The sequence below is a fragment of the Schistocerca gregaria genome, chromosome X (assembly GCF_023897955.1).
Source record: "Schistocerca gregaria isolate iqSchGreg1 chromosome X, iqSchGreg1.2, whole genome shotgun sequence".
Classification (NCBI taxonomy): domain Eukaryota; kingdom Metazoa; phylum Arthropoda; class Insecta; order Orthoptera; family Acrididae; genus Schistocerca; species Schistocerca gregaria.
Window position 1 is genome coordinate 769,594,793 of NC_064931.1, and position 17,952 is coordinate 769,612,744.

General features: G+C 44.9%; 1 protein-coding gene across 2 annotated transcripts in view; it reads right to left on the reverse strand.

Annotated features, from left to right (window-relative positions):
* Positions 1-475: 475 nt before the first annotated feature.
* Positions 476-17,952, reverse strand: part of LOC126298755 (ADP-ribosylation factor-like protein 6) — a 107,714-nt gene continuing 90,237 nt past the window's right edge. For both annotated transcript variants that reach the window (XM_049990202.1, XM_049990201.1), the window contains exon 4: positions 476-931. In XM_049990202.1, coding sequence (XP_049846159.1) covers positions 540-931 — 392 coding nt within the window. In that variant the 3' untranslated portion in view covers positions 476-539. The remainder of the gene's footprint in view (positions 932-17,952) is intronic.

Sequence of the window (17,952 nt, forward strand, 5' to 3'; positions counted from 1 at the left end):
AGAAATTCACTTTTTTTTGTAAATTTTGTCAGTTATGGGGGATATCAGATTAAAATGCCAATATTACAATCGAATTTCGACTTCACTGTAGCTAGCATTTACCCTGTCCCAGTGAGCTTTACTGCACAGCTTGCCCAGGCAGGAAGGAAAGAAGATTTGCGGTCTTCTATGTCAGCGACGGAGAAATATGCTTACAAATGATTCATACATGATGATGATGATGATGTTTGGTTTGTGGGGCGCTCAACTGCGACAAACATAATATCGCCGAAATCGCCTGCTCTGTTGGTCAGATAACAGTGGAAAGAATTGACATAAATGTAGCCTGCATTTTAAGAATCACGAAATTTACGACACATACGTGGAATAACAGTATTCCACGTCTGTATAAGGGAAGGGGATGTAATTGTTTGTGTAGAGTGGTCATATGTATGAGCACCGTGTTTTATTTTAGAGTTTGCTTTATTGAGGCAATTTTACATTTAATAATCAGACTTTGACTGGACGGAATGTGAAGACTGTGACACTGGAACCCTGGTTCACGACTTGCTCTCGACCACCTCCCTGACCTGCTTCGTCAGCCACTCGACGCCCTCCTGCAGCCCCTCGCCAGTGAGGGCGTTGCTGGCGCAGATGTGCCACGGCTTGTCCAGGATGCGCTCGAGACCGAGGGCGATGGCGATCTTGACGCTGGAGAGGGCCTCGCGCACGTCGGTCTTGTTGGCGAAGAAGAGGATGGGCAGGCGGCGGCCCACGACGTCCGGGTGCTGCAGCAGCAGGTCCAGCTCCTCGCGTACCACCACCAGCCGGAGCCGGTCGCTGCTGTCCACCACGAAGATGACGCCGTGGCAGTCCTTGTAGTAGTGCTCCCACAGGTCGCGGTAGCGCCCGTGCCCCGACATGTCCACCGCCGTGAACGCCACGTTCTGGTCTGCAACGACAGCCACTTACAGGGACGACCACCAAAGTCGCGTAACGGTGCAATACTTAGAACAATACTGGCCCAGATTGATGATAAAATCTTCAGAGTCAGCAATAATTTCAAATATGTAACTACGTATTTTCACGCAATTTGGGTGAATAGATCCTGAGAAATCAGTACCCAGAAAAACCAACTCTGGCCGCAATAACGGCCTTGATACGCCTGGGCATTGAGTGAAACAGAGCTTGGATGGCGTGTAGAGGTACAGCTGCCCATGGAGCTTCAACACGATACCACAGTTCATCAAAAGTAGTGACTGGCGTATTGTAACGAGCTAGTTGCTCAGGCACCATTGACCAGGCGTTTTCAATTGGGGAGAGACCTGGAGAATGCGCTGGCCAGGGCAGCAGTCGAACATTTTCTGTTCAAAATGTTCAAATGTGTGTGAAATCTTATGGGACTTAGCTGCTAAGGTCATCAGTCCCTAAGCTTACACACTACTTAACTTAAATTATCTTAAGCATAAACACACACACACCCATGCCCGAGGGAGGACTCGAACCTCCGCCAGGCCCAGCTGCACAGTCCATGACCGCAGCGCCTTAGACCGCTCGGAACATTTTCTGTATCCAAAGAGGCCCGTACAAGGCCGGCAACATGCGATCGCGCATTATCCTGCTGAAATGTAGGGTTTCGCAGGGATCGAATGATGGGTAGAGCCATGGGTCGTATATGAAATGTAACATACACTGTTCAAAGTGCCGTCAATGCGAACAAGAGGCGACCGAGACGTGTAACCAATGGCACCCCGTACCATCACGACGGGTGATACGCCAGTATGGAGATGACGAATACACGCTTCCAATATGCTTTCACCAGAGCAAGTATGGTGGGTCTGACACACCGGTGTCAATGTGTCCTTTTTTTCCATTTCCAGGAGTGTAGTATTATATTACAAAAATGGGTCTGAGCACTATGGGACTTAACATCTGAGGTCATCAGTCCCCTCGACTTAGAAGTACACAAGTGGCCATTAAAACTGCTACACCAAGAAGAAATACAAATGATAAACGGGTATTCATTGGACAAATATATTATACTAGAACTGACATGTGATTACATTTTCACTCAATTTGAGTGCATAGATCTTGAGATATCAATATCCAGAACAACCACCTCTGGCCGTAATAACGGCCTTGATACGCCTGGGGATTCAGTCAAACAGAGCTTGGATGGCGTTCAAAAATGGCTCTGAGCACTATGGGACTAAACTGCTGTGGTCATCAGTCCCCTAGAACTTAGGACTACTTAAACCTAACTAACCTAAGGACATTACACACATCCATGCCCAAGGCAGGATTCGAACCTGCGACCGTAGCAGTCGCACGGTTCCGGACTGCGCGCCTAGAACAGCGAGACTTGGATGCGTGTACAGGTACAGCTGCCCATGCAGCTTCAACACGATACCACAGTTCATCAAGAGTAGTGACTGGCGTATTGTGACGAGCCAGTTGCTCGGCCTCAGTTGGTGAGAGATCTGGAAAATGTGCTGGCCAGGGCAGCAGTCGAACATTTTCTGTATCCAGAAAGGCCCGTACAGGACTTGCAACACGCGGTCGTGGATTATCCTGCTGAAATGTACGGTTTCGCATGGATCGAATGAAGGGTAGAGCCACGGGCAGTAACACATCTGAAATGTAAGGTCCACTGTTCAAAGATCCGCCAATGTGAACAAGCGGTGACCGAGACGTGTAACCAATGGCACCCCATATCATCACGCCGGGTGATACGCCAGTATGGCGATGACGAATACACGCTTCCAATAAGCGTTCACCGCCATGTCGCCAAACACGGATGCGACCATCATGATGCTGTAAACAGAACCTTGATTCATCCGAAATAATGACGTTTTGCCATTCGTGCACCCAGGTTCGTCGTTGAGTACACCATCGCAGGCGCTCCTGTCTGTGATGCAGCGTCAAGGGTAACCGCAGCCATGGTGTCCGAGCTCATAGTCCATGCTGCTGCAAACGTCGTCGAACTGTTCGTGCAGATGGTTGTTGTCTTGCAAACGTCCCCATCTGTTGACTCAGGGATGCAGACGTGGCTGCACGATCCGTTACAGCCATGCGGATAAGATGCCTGTCATTTCGATTGTCAATGATACGAGGCCGTTGGGTTCCAGCACAGCGTTCCATATTACCCTCCTGAACCCAACGATTCCATATTCCGCTAAGAGTCGTTGGATCTCGACCAACGTCAGCAGCAATGTCGCGATACGATAAACCGCAATCGCGATAGGCTACAATCCGACCTTTATCAAAGTCGGAAACGTGATGGTAAGCATTTCTCCTCCTTCCACGAGGCATCACAACAACGTTTCACCAGGCAACGCCGGTCAACTGCTGTTTGTGTATGAGAAATCCGTTGGAAACTTTCCTCGTGTCAGCACGTTTTAGATGTCGCGACCGGTGGCAACCTAGTGTGAATGCTCTGAAAAGCTAATCATATGCATATCACAGCATCTTCTTCCTATCGGTTAAATTTCGCCTCTGTAGCATGTCACCTTCGTGGTGTATCAATTTTAATGGCCAGCAGTGTACTTAAACCTAACTAACCTAAGGACATCACACACATCCATGCCCGAGGCAGGATTCGAACTTGCGACCGTAGCAGCCGCGTGGCTCCCGGACTGCTCGGCCACCGCGGCCGGCTATTGTATTACAAGCAACATGGAAAATACCTTATACTTTAGTTGGATGCGAAGTGTATTGACATCACAAATATACAGGAAATTACCCGAATATGACATGATGGTCTGTCACTTGTGGCATGGTCGACTTCCTTAGGTTAATTATGGTGCATTATTGGATTAGAAAATGTCTGTTACATCCAATTAAATATACACTCCTGGAAATGGAAAAAAGAACACATTGACACCGGTGTGTCAGACCCACCATACTTGCTCCGGACACTGCGAGAGGGCTGTACAAGCAACGATCACACGCACGCCACAGCGGACACACCAGGAACCGCGGTGTTGGCCGTCGGATGGCGCTAGCTGCGCAGCATTTGTGCACCACCGCCGTCAGTGTCAGCCAGTTTGCCGTGGCATACGGAGCTCCATCGCAGTCTTTAACACTGGTAGCATGCCGCGACAGCGTGGACGTGAACCGTATGTGCAGTTGACGGACTTTGAGCGAGGGCGTATAGTGGGCATGCGGGAGGCCGGGTGGACGTACCGCCGAATTGCTCAACACGTGGGGCGTGAGGTCTCCACAGTACATCGATGTTGTCGCCAGTGGTCGGCGGAAGGTGCACGTGCCCGTCGACCTGGGACCGGACGGCAGCGACGCACAGATGCACGCCAATACCGTAGGATCCTACGCAGTGCCGTAGGGGACCGCACCGCCACTTCCCAGCAAATTAGGGACACTGTTGCTCCTGGGGTATCGGCGAGGACCATTCGCAACCGTCTCCATGAAGCCGGGCTACGGTCCCGCACACCGTTAGGCCGTCTTCCGCTCACGCCCCAACATCGTGCAGCCCGCCTCCAGTGGTGTCGCGACAGGCGTGAATGGAGGGACGAATGGAGACGTGTCGTCTTCAGCGATGAGAGTCGCTTCTGCCTTGGTGCCAATGATGGTCGTATGCGTGTTTGGCGCCGTGCAGGTGAGCGCCACAATCAGGACTGCATACGACCGAGGCACACAGGGCCAACACCCGGCATCATGGTGTGGGGAGCGATCTCCTACACTGGCCGTACACCTCTGGTGATCGTCGAGGGGACACTGAATAGTGCACGGTACATCCAAACCGTCATCGAACCCATCGTTCTACCATTCCTAGACCGGCAAGGGAACTTGCTGTTCCAATAGGACACACGTCCGCATGTATCCCGTGCCACCCAACGTGCTCTAGAAGGTGTAAGTCAACTACCCTGGCCAGCAAGATCTCCGGATCTGTCCCCCATTGAGCATGTTTGGGACTGGATGAAGCGTCGTCTCACGCGGTCTGCACGTCCAGCACGAACGCTGGTCCAACTGAGGCGCCAGGTGGAAATGGCATGGCAAGCCGTTCCACAGGACTACATCCAGCATCTCTACTATCGTCTCCATGGGAGAATAGCAGCCTGCATTGCTGCGAAAGGTGGATATACACTGTACTAGTGCCGACATTGTGCATGCTCTGTTGCCTGTGTCTATGTGCCTGTGGTTCTGTCAGTGTGATCATGTGATGTATCTGACCCCAGGAATGTGTCAATAAAGTTTCCCCTTCCTGGGACAATGAATGCACGGTGTTCTTATTTCAATTTCCAGGAGTGTATAAAAAGCACAACTACTGCTCTCCACAAACACCAACTAAGTGCTATTGTCCGCCATGAAGATCACATCGTTGTAGTACTTGTAGAACTTTTCTTACAAATCACGATATTGCCCTATCTGTACATTGCTGTAGTGAGAACATTTTGGTCTGCAAAGATAACTAAAACATTAAATTATTATAAAATATCAACATTATTTATGCTTTGCAGCCACCGGCGAGTTCCACAATTGTCGTGAAGAAATCATCCCCTCCCTACCAAACTCTCAGAAGGCAACTCTTACAACAATATGGAGATCATTTCGCTGTAAGCACTACCATCAGGGTTTGGACATTCCGTCCCACTCAACATCAGTATAGAACTACGGTTCATTCCATGTCCTTTCCCCATTATCCAAGTTGTTTTAGATAGATTATCATCTGACGCACCCTCCTGTTTCCTGGAGACAAACTGAGGCCAGAATTTCGGACCTACATTTACTGAAGATTTAGACGGGTCACAGCTAGATTCTGAGCACTCTGTATCCTGGTGAGCAGAGGATGGGCGGATGGCATGGGGGGAGAGGGGGGTGGCAAGGGGGGGGGGGGAGGAGGGAAACCATGGATCAATGGATCAACTGGCACAGTTTGCTGATTTTTTGGTTGTACTCCAAGGTCAGTCCATTTTTCGCCCAGAGTGGCGGAGGAATGAAATTGCTCAGGACAGAACGGTGTTAGTCGCATTATAATGTTCTTCTGAGCCTTGCTACCGGGTCCTAGTATCAACTTGACATAATATTTCGGGTATCCACTTGGCCGCCATCTTTAGTGTCCATCCGAAACGATGCCAACGCCAAAGCGGGCCACCTTATACAGCATGCTGAAGCTTTTGTGCTGCCCTAACCTAATGAAAAACATGCAATGCCTCCACGTGATAGCTTATCGTTATCGAAAATTGTTATCAAAATTATTTCGCAGCTGAGCCCAAGTAATTTTTTAAAAATCAGGTTAATACAGGGTTTCATTTCTTGCTTAAGCTGAAGCCATTATTCTGTTAATACGATTATTACTAATTTTAATCGCTTCTTTAAGTTCACAGTCCCAATAGCGGGATGTAGCAGCAGCTACCTGTGTCTCCTCATATTTCACGTAGTGTCCCTCGATCAAGCAGTGCCTCGTCGCTTCGTATTATTCCGATTGTTGCAACCTAGTGTGGCGGTCATGTTCCACAGGCCTGTCGTGGATAATGTGAACAGTCTGGCCTACATAAGCTTTCCTGTAGTGACACCAGACCATCTCAGCCTCATACTATCTTTAACAGCGTCCTAACCTTGCTAAACGGACGAATGTACACTTGTTTAGATTTGTGATAATGAGGTGAATCCTGAAATATTGTTGTAAGTTGATCTTAGAATCCAGCCGCAAACATGAAAAGAATACCATAAATTATTACAGCGAGAAAACATACTTAGTTACACCAGAGATCATTTGCACAATGCAGCTGAGTTGGGACTCTCATGAACCTAGGACCTTGTCGAGATGGGGCGGCTTGTGTGCCTCAGCGATAGAGATTGTTTACCATAGGTGCAAAAACAACAGAGCGGTATCTGTTGAGAGGCCAGAAAAACGTGTGGTTCCTGAAGAGGGACAGCAGCCTTTTCAGTGGTTGCAGTACAAAAGTGTCGGTAATCGACTGATATGGCCTTGGAACAGTAGCCAACAGGGCCTTCTTATGCAGATCCTGCAAACGGCTAAAGGCAGAAGAAAACTATAATCGTTATAATTCCCTAGGGCATGAAACTCTACTGTATCGCAAATTGATGACGGTATGCTCTTGGGCAAAATATCACGGAGGTAAAATAGTCCACCATTTGGATCTCCAGGCGGAAAGTACTCAGCAAGATGATGTAGTCAGAAAAAACAAAACAACATTCTACTGGTAGGAGCGTGGAATGTTACATCCCTTAACCGTTTAGGTGGGCAAAACAATTTCAAAACTGAAATTGGCAGACTGAAGATAGACATAGTGGGAATTAGTGAAGTGCGATGGCAGGAAGCACAGAACTCCTGATCAGGTCATTGCAGGGATATAAACACAAAACCAAATAGGGGTAATGAAGGAGTGGATCTAATAATGAATAAGAAAGTAGGAATGCAAGCAAGCGTCTGTGAATAAGACAGTGAACGCATTATCTTCGCCAAAGAAGGCACCAAGTGAACACTCATAACAACATCACAAGTTTATGTAGCAACTAGCTCCGCAGATGATGAAGAAATTGAATCAGTGTATGATCGGATAATATAAATTATTCATCTGGTTAGGAGCAGCGAAAATGTCTTTGTGATTCGATAGCAGGAAGAGGAAGAGAAAGAAAACTACTAGGAGAACATGGAATAGGGACAACGAATGAAAGAGGAAGAAACCTTACAGAATTTTGCGTAGAGCACGGTTTACTCGTGACTAATACTTGCATTAAAACCATGAAGGAAGTTTGTACACGTGGAAGATACCTAAAGACACAGCCGGGTTTGAAACAGGTTACGTAATGGGAAGACAGAGGCTTCGAAACCAGATTGGAAACTGCAAAACATTTTCAGGGACAGGGACTGCCAATAATTTATTGGTTATTAATTGCAGATTAAAAACAGATGAGATTGCAAAAATGGAGGAAATTAAGCAGGTGAGACATGGGCAGATGGAAAGAATTAGAGGTAAAAGAGATTTCTAGGAGAAGTTTAGACAACGACTGATTGAAGCAAGGGAAAGAAATACTATAAAAGACAAATGCCTAACTGTGAAAGTTGAAATAGTGGAGACAGCATAGAATCAGATAAGCAAAGAAGGCAAAGCTCAGTAGAAATCTTGGCTAAAGCACAAGATGTTGAAGCTAACTGACGAATCCACCAAATGGAGTCAAAAGGAAAGAGAGATGTTAAGACAATGAGACAAACAGGAAGTACAAAACGGCAAAGCTAGAATGACTAGACGAGAAAAGCAAAAACGTAGAAGCATAAATAATTAGGTTGGAATTAGATGCTGCCTTCAGGAAAACTAAAGAAATCTTTGAAGAAAACTGAAGAAGCTGCATGAATATCAGGAGCTCAGATGGCAAAATAGTACTAAGAAAAAACTGGAAAGTTGAAAGGTGGGAGGAATGTATAGATCCAAATAAGGGAAACAAACTTGAAGATAGTATTATAGATAGAGAAGATGAAGTAGATGAAGATGAGATGGGAGAAACGGTTCTACGAGAAGAATTTGACATAGCCCCAAAAGTCATAAGTCGACAAAAGCTCCCAAAGTAGACGACATTCCCTCAGAAACACTTAGGACCTCGGGAGAGCAAACCACGACAAAACTATTCCACCTGGTGTGCAAGACACATGAGACAGGCGAAATACCCTCACACTTCAAGAAGAATGTAATAATCCGAATCCCGAAGAAGGCAGATGCTGGCAAGTGTGAATGTGACCCAAACCATCAGTTTAGTAAGTCATGCATACAACATGCTGGGACGAATTATTTATAGAAGATTGGAAGAAGCCGTCGAAGCCAACCTCGCGCAAGTTCAGTTTGGGTTCCGGAGACATGCAGGAACACGCGAGGCAGTACTGACCTTCGACTTCTCTTAGAACAAAGACTGAAGAAAAGCAATCCTACGTCTATAGCATTTGTAGATTTAGAGCAAGTTTTTCACAATGTTGAGTCGAATACACGCCTTGAAATTCTGAAGGTAGCAGGGGTAAAATATAGGAAGCGAAAGGTTATTTGCAACTTGTACAGAAACTAGACAGCAGTTATAAGAGGCGAAGGACATGAAAGTTAAGCAGCAGTTGAGAAGGGAATGAGACAGGGGTGCAGCATAACCCAAGCGTTATTCAGTCTGTACACTGAGAAAGCAGTGAAAAAAACCAAGGACAAATGTAGAGAAGGAATTAAAGTTCAAGGAGAAGAAATAAAAACTTTAAGGTTTGCCGATGACCTTGTAATTCTGTCAGAGACGGCTGAGGAGTTGGAAGAACAGTTGTACGGAATAGACAGTGTCTTGAAAAGGGGGTATAAGACGAACCGTAACAAAGTAAAACAAAGGTAGCCGAATGTAGTCGAAACAAATTTGGTGATGCTGAAGAAATAAGCTAAGGAATTAAGACGCCAAAAGTAGTAGACGAGTTTTGCTATTTGGGCAGGAAAATCACAGACGTTGGCCGAAGCAGAGAGGATATAAAATGCAGACTGACAATGGCACGAAAAGCTTATCTGGTAAAGAGAAAAAAAATAAATGATTGTATGGCATTGCCGACCAGGAGGACCCATCCGGTGAAGTTGGACCACCGAGTGCGAGTCTTATTTCAGTCGACGCCACATTGGGCGACTCGTGTGCCGGCGATCAGGATGAAATGATGGCGAGGACAACACAACAACCAGTCCACGAGAGGAGAAAACCTCCAACCCGGACGGGAATCGAACCCGGGCCCGCTGCATGGTAGGCAAGCAAGTAACCACTTTTTTTGTCTCATTTTGTTCGTTATGGTTCGTTGCATTTCGTCGTAGCGGAAGTCACATGACATCCGTCGAAGCTAGTTGTTGATCTTTTCACTCAGTTTTTTTATTACACAGGGCAGTCAGCTCTTTGACCGAACACGCTGAGCTACCGTGCCGGCTAACCACTCAGCTAAGCAGGCGGACTGGAAAATGTAAATTTATTGGTATCTAACACAAATTTAAGTGTTAGGAGTCTTTTCCGAGGGTATTTGTTTGGAGTGTAGCCTTGTACGGTGTGAAACATTGACGATAAGCAGTTCAAACAAGAAGAGAATAGATGCTTTTGAAATGTAGCGCTACAGAGAAATGTTGAATATTAGAAGGGTAGATCGAGTAACTGACGAGGTGGTATTGAATCTTAAGTCGAGAAAAAAGAAATTTATGGTACAGTTTGACTAAAAAAAGGGATCGGTTGATAGGACAAATTCTGAGACATCAGAAAATTGCCAGTTTGGTAGTGGAAGGAAATGAGAGGGGGTAAACGTTATAGACAAAGACTAAGGGATGAATACAAAAAGCGGATTAAAATGAATGTAAGTTGAAGAGGCAGGTACAGGACAGAATAATGTGGAGAGCTGCAACAAACCATTCTTCGGATTGGAGACCAGAACAACATCGTTGAGGTGGTAGACTCTAAGTTAGACTTGGGAGTTGTTCAACCATATTGTAACACAAATGACTCAGCTGTCATGAAAACCAGATCCAAATATAGGTATTTGTACGTCACGGTTGAAGCACTGCACATTGTTGCAGAAATTTTTTGTATTATGGGGTAGAGACTTAGTACATTTGCTGCTGCAGTTTTAAGTGTTTCCTGTATACCAAGGTGCTATCCAGACTGATTTTAGAATATTTAGTGTACCAGTTACGCCTGTGAATCTTAACGTTAAAAGGCGTCTGAAGGGTAATTTTGGCCATCTACTAGATCAGAGCCCCAGGGCGCCATTTCGAATCCCGGAGATGAAAAAAATTTCATCACAACAGCTTGGGCAGAAAGGTGATGAGGTAATATAAACATTGCCCTATGATCCGATTCCGCGTCTATGTCTTGAAGTAGATCTCAGTCGTCTCTTTAGTCCTTGGTGCCATTCGAGAGAAGCGATCCAAGTCTCGACGAGACCGCTGACATATTGTTACTTCTCGCTTTCGTTCATTTCTGAAAACACAATACTACACTGCGAATTCAGTGAGCACAATGGTCTATGCGCTATTGCGCAACACTTACACATCGAGTAAGACCAATCTATAAACCTTAATTCTTACCACGCATGCCCAAGGCGACAGGAGATAAGACCCTGCCTAGTACTATTGAAGAGCTGGACGTTGATTTAATTTCTGCAAATATATTGCCAACACAGTATTTTGCTTCTAAATCGGATAGGTTGAGAAAAATGTTAGCGATCTGGCAGTGGTAAAGCTGAAACATAGACCTAGTACAAAGTGAACCCCACCGAGAAAATTTCGGAAACGGTTCAAAAATATTTTCTGAGTGTTTTGGTACGAGGACCCTAGGTATCCGGTCGCTATTTACAAAGTAATTCATTTTGTTTGATTTCTCATCTCGGTTTATTGGACTAAAAATATCTGCACTACAGTACAAATATAGATGGCATGAACAGTATATTGTTTCGAAACAAACTTGTCCCATTGACTCACGTTAATCGCTCCCACTTCACTCTTAGCCCTCAAACTTGCATTTAGTACTGCTCAGTTTTGTCTCGGGTTTGTTTTCCTGGCAGTTTTAGTTATACGTTAAGACCGATACACGAAGCAGTATAGACAGGTTCAAACGGAAGAGCGGCATAACGACGTTATGCTGAACATTTCCCGCATCGACAGCAGGTCACAGTACTTTTGCTTTTGCAACTTTCACAACCCTTCTAAGTAAACCTATCCGTACTACTGTTCATAATTGTAAAGGCACAAGTAACTCGCCAGTAAAACAAACTCGACACATACTCGAGCAGTAATGCACGCAGAGTAAAATGTGCGTAACTGTTGTCAACAGCAAGTATCGTGAGTGAATTGAACAAGTTTGTTTCCAAATACAACACACAATGGAGACAGTCAACATTTGCAGTGTTGTGCAGATATTTTCAGTGCTTTACACATACAAAGATACATGGTGGTAAGAAATCAAACGATTACTCTCTAACGAAACAACGGAGTCTCCTTGTTCCTCATGCCAAAATACTCAGAATATATCCCTGAACAATTTCCGAAAGTTTGTCGGTAGTGTTGGGGTTAATCCTGTATGTCGATTCGACTTTGGGCGGTTTCTCTTTCTTTCGAATCACTCTTCCTCTGGCTTGTATTTACAGAAGACTTGAAACTTCTTTAAGTAAACGTACTGAGATAGTGAATTAAATTCATTATGGTACCAATTATTTACAACTTTTCATACGCTACATTCTTTTCACAAGTCTTATTTCACGCCGACCGATGTGGCCGAGCGGTTCTAGACGCTTCAGTCCGGAACTGCGCGACTGCTACGGTCGCAGGTTCGAATCCTGCCACGGGCATGGATGTGTGTGATGTCCTTAGGTTAGTTAGGTTTAAGTAGTTCTAAGTTCTAGGGGACTGATGACCTCAGATGTTAAATCCCATAGTGCTCAGAGCCATTTGAACCATTTGTTGCTGTACATGTCATGACTTCGGGGTTTCAAATTCCCTGTCTGACCAAAAATGTCCGGACACTTATTAATGGACATTAATGTGGAGTGTGTCTACCATCTACCTTTATGACTGCTTGAAGTCTGCTGGGGACATTTTTAATGAGGTGTCTGAATGTCTGTCGAGGAATGGCTGCCCGTTGTTCCTCAAGAGATAAAACTAAAGACGTGAGTGATGTTGACGCTGGGTTTTCGAGTGAAGTCGATGTTCTACTTCATCCCAAAGGTATTCCATTTGAGTCAGATAGGGACTCTAGGCAGGCCAGTCCTTTTCATGTTTTTATCCTAAATCCATTGCCTCTGTGATACTGCTTTATGAGAGGGTGCAGTGTCACACTCATACAATCAATCATCGTCTCCGAACTGTTCCTCTACTGTGTGCAGTACACAGCGCTGTAAAATGTGCTCATATTCTCCAGCATTACGTATTTCCTTAAGTGCGATAAGGCGTCCACACCCTAAAGAAGAAAAGCATCCCTATAACGTAACACCCCTATGCTCCATACTCCACTGTTAGCGCTACATGTAGTAGCAGGTGAAGTTCTCCAGGCTTTCGACAAGCACAGATCATTTCTTCGGATTTCCATAGGATATAGCGTGATTCATCACTTCAAATGACTTGTTTCCAGACATACTGTCCAGTGGAGTCGCTTTTTGCACCACCTCAGCCGTCCGTTAGCACTGATTACAGAACTGTGTGGCTTCTGAGAAGCTGGTCGAACGTAGTACCCATTCTTTTTAGCTCCCTACGCACAGTCATTGTGCTAGCTAGCACGATAGAGCTCAGAACGACTTCTAGCTGTGATTTCATGCGACTTTTTACAACCACTCTCCACAATGCTTGACGATTCCTGTCCGTCAGTACATGAGACCTGCCTGGTCTAGATCAAGCTGTGGTTGTTCCTTCGCGTTTCCACTTAACAGTCACATCTCCAAAGTCGACCTGGGCAGCATTAGAAGGGTTGAAATGTCCCTCATGGATTTCTAACACAGGTGAAACTCGATGACTGGTCAAAGTTTGAAGTCACTGAGCTCTCTTGACAGACCGATTCTGTTGTTTAATGCTTCTCTACTGACAGCACAATACTCCCCTCCTTCTTTTATACTGGCGGGTCCGCCTCTCGCAACATGTGAGGTCAATTCCGCATTACATAGGGGTGCCCTGATATTTTTGATCAGATAGTGTGTACTTATACTCTGACGATAAAGAAATGCGATTGCTCACAATATTAAGGAACCACACTACTGGCCATTAAAATTGCTATACCACGAAGGTGGAAAGTTTCCAACTGATTTCTCATACACAAACAGCAGTTGACCGGCGTTGCGTGCTGAAAGATTGTCGTGATGCCTCGTGTAAGAAGGAGAAATGCGTACCATCACGTTTCCGACTTTGATAAAGGTCGGATTGTAGCCTATCGCGATTACGGTTTATCGTATCGCGATATTGCTGTTCGCGTTGGTCGAGATCCAATGACTGTTAGCAGAATATGGAATCGGTGGGTTCAGGAGGGTAATGCGGAACGCCGTTTGCAGCAGCATGGACTATCAGCTCGGAGACCGTGGCTACAGTTACCCTTGATGCTACATCACAGACAGGAGCGCCTGCGAAGGTGTACTCAAAGACGAACTTGGGTGCACGAATGGCAAAACGTCATTTTTTCCGATGAATCCAGGTTCTGTTAAGAGCATCGTGATGGTCGCATCTGTGTTTGGCGACATAGCGGTGAACGCACATTGGAAGCGTGTATTCGTCATCGCCATACTGGCGTATAACCCGGCGTGATGGTATGAAGTGCCATTGGTTACACGTTTCGGTCACCTCTTGTTCACATTGACGACACTTTGAACAGTGGACCTTACATTTCAGATGTGTTACGACCCGTGGCTCTACCCTTCATTCGATCCCTGCGAAACCCTACATTTCATCAGGACAATCCACGTCCTATGTTGCAGGCCCTGTACGGGCCTTTCTGGATACCGAAAAAGTTCGACTGCTGCACTGGCCAGCAAATTCTCCAGATGTCTCACCAATTGAAAACGTCTGGTGGCCGAGCAACTGGCTCGTCACAACACGCCAGTCACTACTCTTGATGAACTGTGGTATCGTGTTGAAGCTGCATGGGCAGCTGTACCTGTACACGCCGTCTAAGCAAGCTCTGTTTGACTCAATGCCCAGGCGTATCAAGGCCGTTATTACGGCCAGAGGTGGTTGTTCTGGATACTGATTTCTCAGTATCTATGCACCCAAATGCCCAGGCGTATCGTGTTGAAGCTGCATGGGCAGCTGTACCTGTACACGCCGTCTAAGCAAGCTCTGTTTGACTCAATGACCAGGCGTATCAAGGCCGTTATTACGGCCAGAGGTGGTTGTTCTGGATACTGATTTCTCAGGATCTATGCACCCAAATTGTGTAAAAATGTAATCAATTGTCAGTTCTAGTATAATATATTTGTCCAATAAATACCCGTTTATCATCTGCATTTCTTTTTGGTGTAGCAATTTTAATAGCCAGTAGTGTATTTGTCATGATGGATTAGTACGCGAACAGTGTTCTTATGCTGTGAGAAGTTTAATGAAAACAGTTAACTTAGTGGGAGTGGTCTCGAAATTTTTACAGATATTCTTACGCTCGATGGAAGGTAAATAAGAGTGAGCTCCTATATAGCCTCACAGAACGCACCATGCGGAAATTATTTGGACACTGGAAGGAACGGTTTTAGTCGCGTGTGGACTCAAAGTGATCCTTCTTTCAAAGCGGACACTACTAACTGAACATATTTCATTTGTTGTTATTGTGGTCTTCAGTCCGAAGACTGGTCTGATGCACTCCGTGCTACTCCATCCTGTGCGAGTCTCTTTATCTCCGAGTAGCTACTGCAACCTACATCCTTCTGAATATGCTTACTGTATTCATCTCTTGGCCTCCCTCTACAATTTTTACCCTCCATGCTTTCCACCATGCTAAATTGGTGATCCTTTGACGTCTCAGAATGTGTCCTATCAACTGTTCCTATCTTTTGGTCAAGTTGTGCCCTAATTTCTTGTCTCCCCAGTTCTATTCAGTACCTCTTCATTAGTTACGTGATCTACCCATCTAATCTTCAACATTCTTCTATAGCACCACATTTCGAAAGCTTCTATTCTCTTTTTGTGTAAACTGTTTATCGTCCATGTTTCACTTCCATACATGGCTACACTCCAGACAAATACCGGGTGATCAAAATGTCAGTATAAATTTGATTACTTAATAAAGGATGGGATAATGTAGATAGAGAGGTAAAAAGTGACACACATGCTTGGAATGACGGGTTTTATTAGAACAACCCCATATTGCTATACGCGTGAAAGATCTCTTGCGAGCATCGTTTGGTGATGATCGTGTGCTCAGCCGCCACTTTCGTCATGCTTGGCCTCCCAGGTCCCCAGACCTCAGTCGTGCGATTATTGGCTTTTGGGTTACCTGAAGTCGCAAGTGTATCGTGATCGACCGACATCTCTAGGGATGCTGAAAGACAACATCCGACGCCAATGCCTCATCATAACTCCGGACATGCTTTACAGTGCTGTTCACAACATTATTCCTCGACTACAGCTATTGTTGAGGAATGATGGTGGACATATTGAGCAGTTCCTGTAAAGAACATCATCTTTGCTTTGTCTTACTTCGTTCTGCTACTTATTGCTATTCTGATCAGATGAAGCGCCATCTTTCTGACTTTTTTTGAACTTTTGTATTTTTTGGTTCTAATACAACCCCATGTCATTCCAAGCATGTGTGTCAATTTGTACCTCTCTGTCTACATTATTCCGTGATTTATTCAGTTTTCAAATTTATACTGACTTTTTGATCACCCGGTACTTTCAGAATAGGCTTCTTAACGCTTAAACCTACGTTGGATGTTAACAAATCAATCTTATTCAGAAATGCTTTTCTTGCCATTGGCAGTTAGTATTTATATCCTCTCTCCGTATGCCATTGTCACTTATTTTGTTTTCCAAATAACAAAACACATTTACTGCTTTAAGTGTCTCGTTTCCTAATCTAATAATCTCAGCTTCACTTGATTTAATTTGCCTTATGCTTGTCCTGCTTTTGTCGAGTTTCATCTTATATTTTCCTTTCAAGACAATGTTCGTTCCGATCAACTGTTCTTCCACGTCCTTTGCTCTCTCTGACAGAATTAAAATGTCATCGGCAGACCTTAGTTTTTATTCCTTCTCCCTGAACTTAAATTCCTACTCCAAATTTTATTTTGCTTCCTTTAATGCTTGTCAATGTACAAACTGAATAACATAGGGGGTAGGCTACAACTCTGTCTCACCCCCTTCCCAACCATTGCTTCCCCTTCATACCTCTCGGCTCCTACGACTGCCGTCTGGTTTCTATACAAGTTGTAAATAGATTTTCGCTCCCTGTATTTTGCCCCTGCTAACTTCAAAATTTCGAAAACAGTATTCCAGTCAATACTGTGAAAAACTTTTCCTAAGTCTACAAATGCTATAAACGTAGGTTTGCCTTTCCTTAACCTATCTTCTAATGTAAGTCGTAGCGTCAGAATTCTCTTTAATCCCAACAGATCTTCCCCGAGATCGGCTTCTATCAGTTTTTCCATTCTTCTGCAAAAAAATTCGTCTTAGTATTTTGCAACCATGTTTTATTAAACTGATAGTTCGGTAATTTTTTCACCTTTCAGCAACTATCAGCAAGGCTATCAGTAGTTCTGACGAAATATTGTCTACTCCCGGGGCCTTGTTTCGACTTAGATCTTTCAGAGCTCTATCAAATTCTTCTCGCAGTATTATATCTCCCACCTCATCTTCATCTATGTTCACTTCCCTTTCTATAATCTTACCTTCTAGTTTATTTCCCTTGTATAGGCCCTCTAGGCACTCCTTCCACCTTTCGGCTTTCCCTTCTTTTGTTAGTACTGGTTTCCCATCTGGGCTCTTGATATTCATACAGCTTCTTTTCTTTTCCCCATAGGCTTGTTTAATTTTCCTGTAGGCAGTATCTACTTTTTCCCCTAGTGAAATGTGCTTCTAAATCCCTACATTTGTGCTTTTTAAACACTTTATTTCATTTCATCTTTTCATTTTGCGCATTTTTTTATATTTCCTCCTTTCATTAATTAAATGCAGTATCTCTTGTGTTATCCAAGAATTTCTACTAGGCCTTGTCATTTTATCTATCTGATCCTCTGTAGACCTGTTAGCTGACAGGGAGACCTAGTCACAAATATGTTTTCCGCCTAGCGGAGTGGCCGCGCGGTTAGAGGCGCCATGTCATGGATCGCGCGGCCCCTCTCCCCGGAGGTTAGAGTCCTCCCTCGGGCATGGGTGTGTGTGTTATTCTTAGCATTATGTAGTTTAAGTAGTGTGTAAATCTAGGGACCGATGACCTCAGCAGTTTGGTCCCTTAGGAAACACACATCAGTACTCCCCGCAATTTGAAACATACGTGCTAAAACATGGATCTGTGGCTGCTCACACTTTTAACTGGTGTGTGATT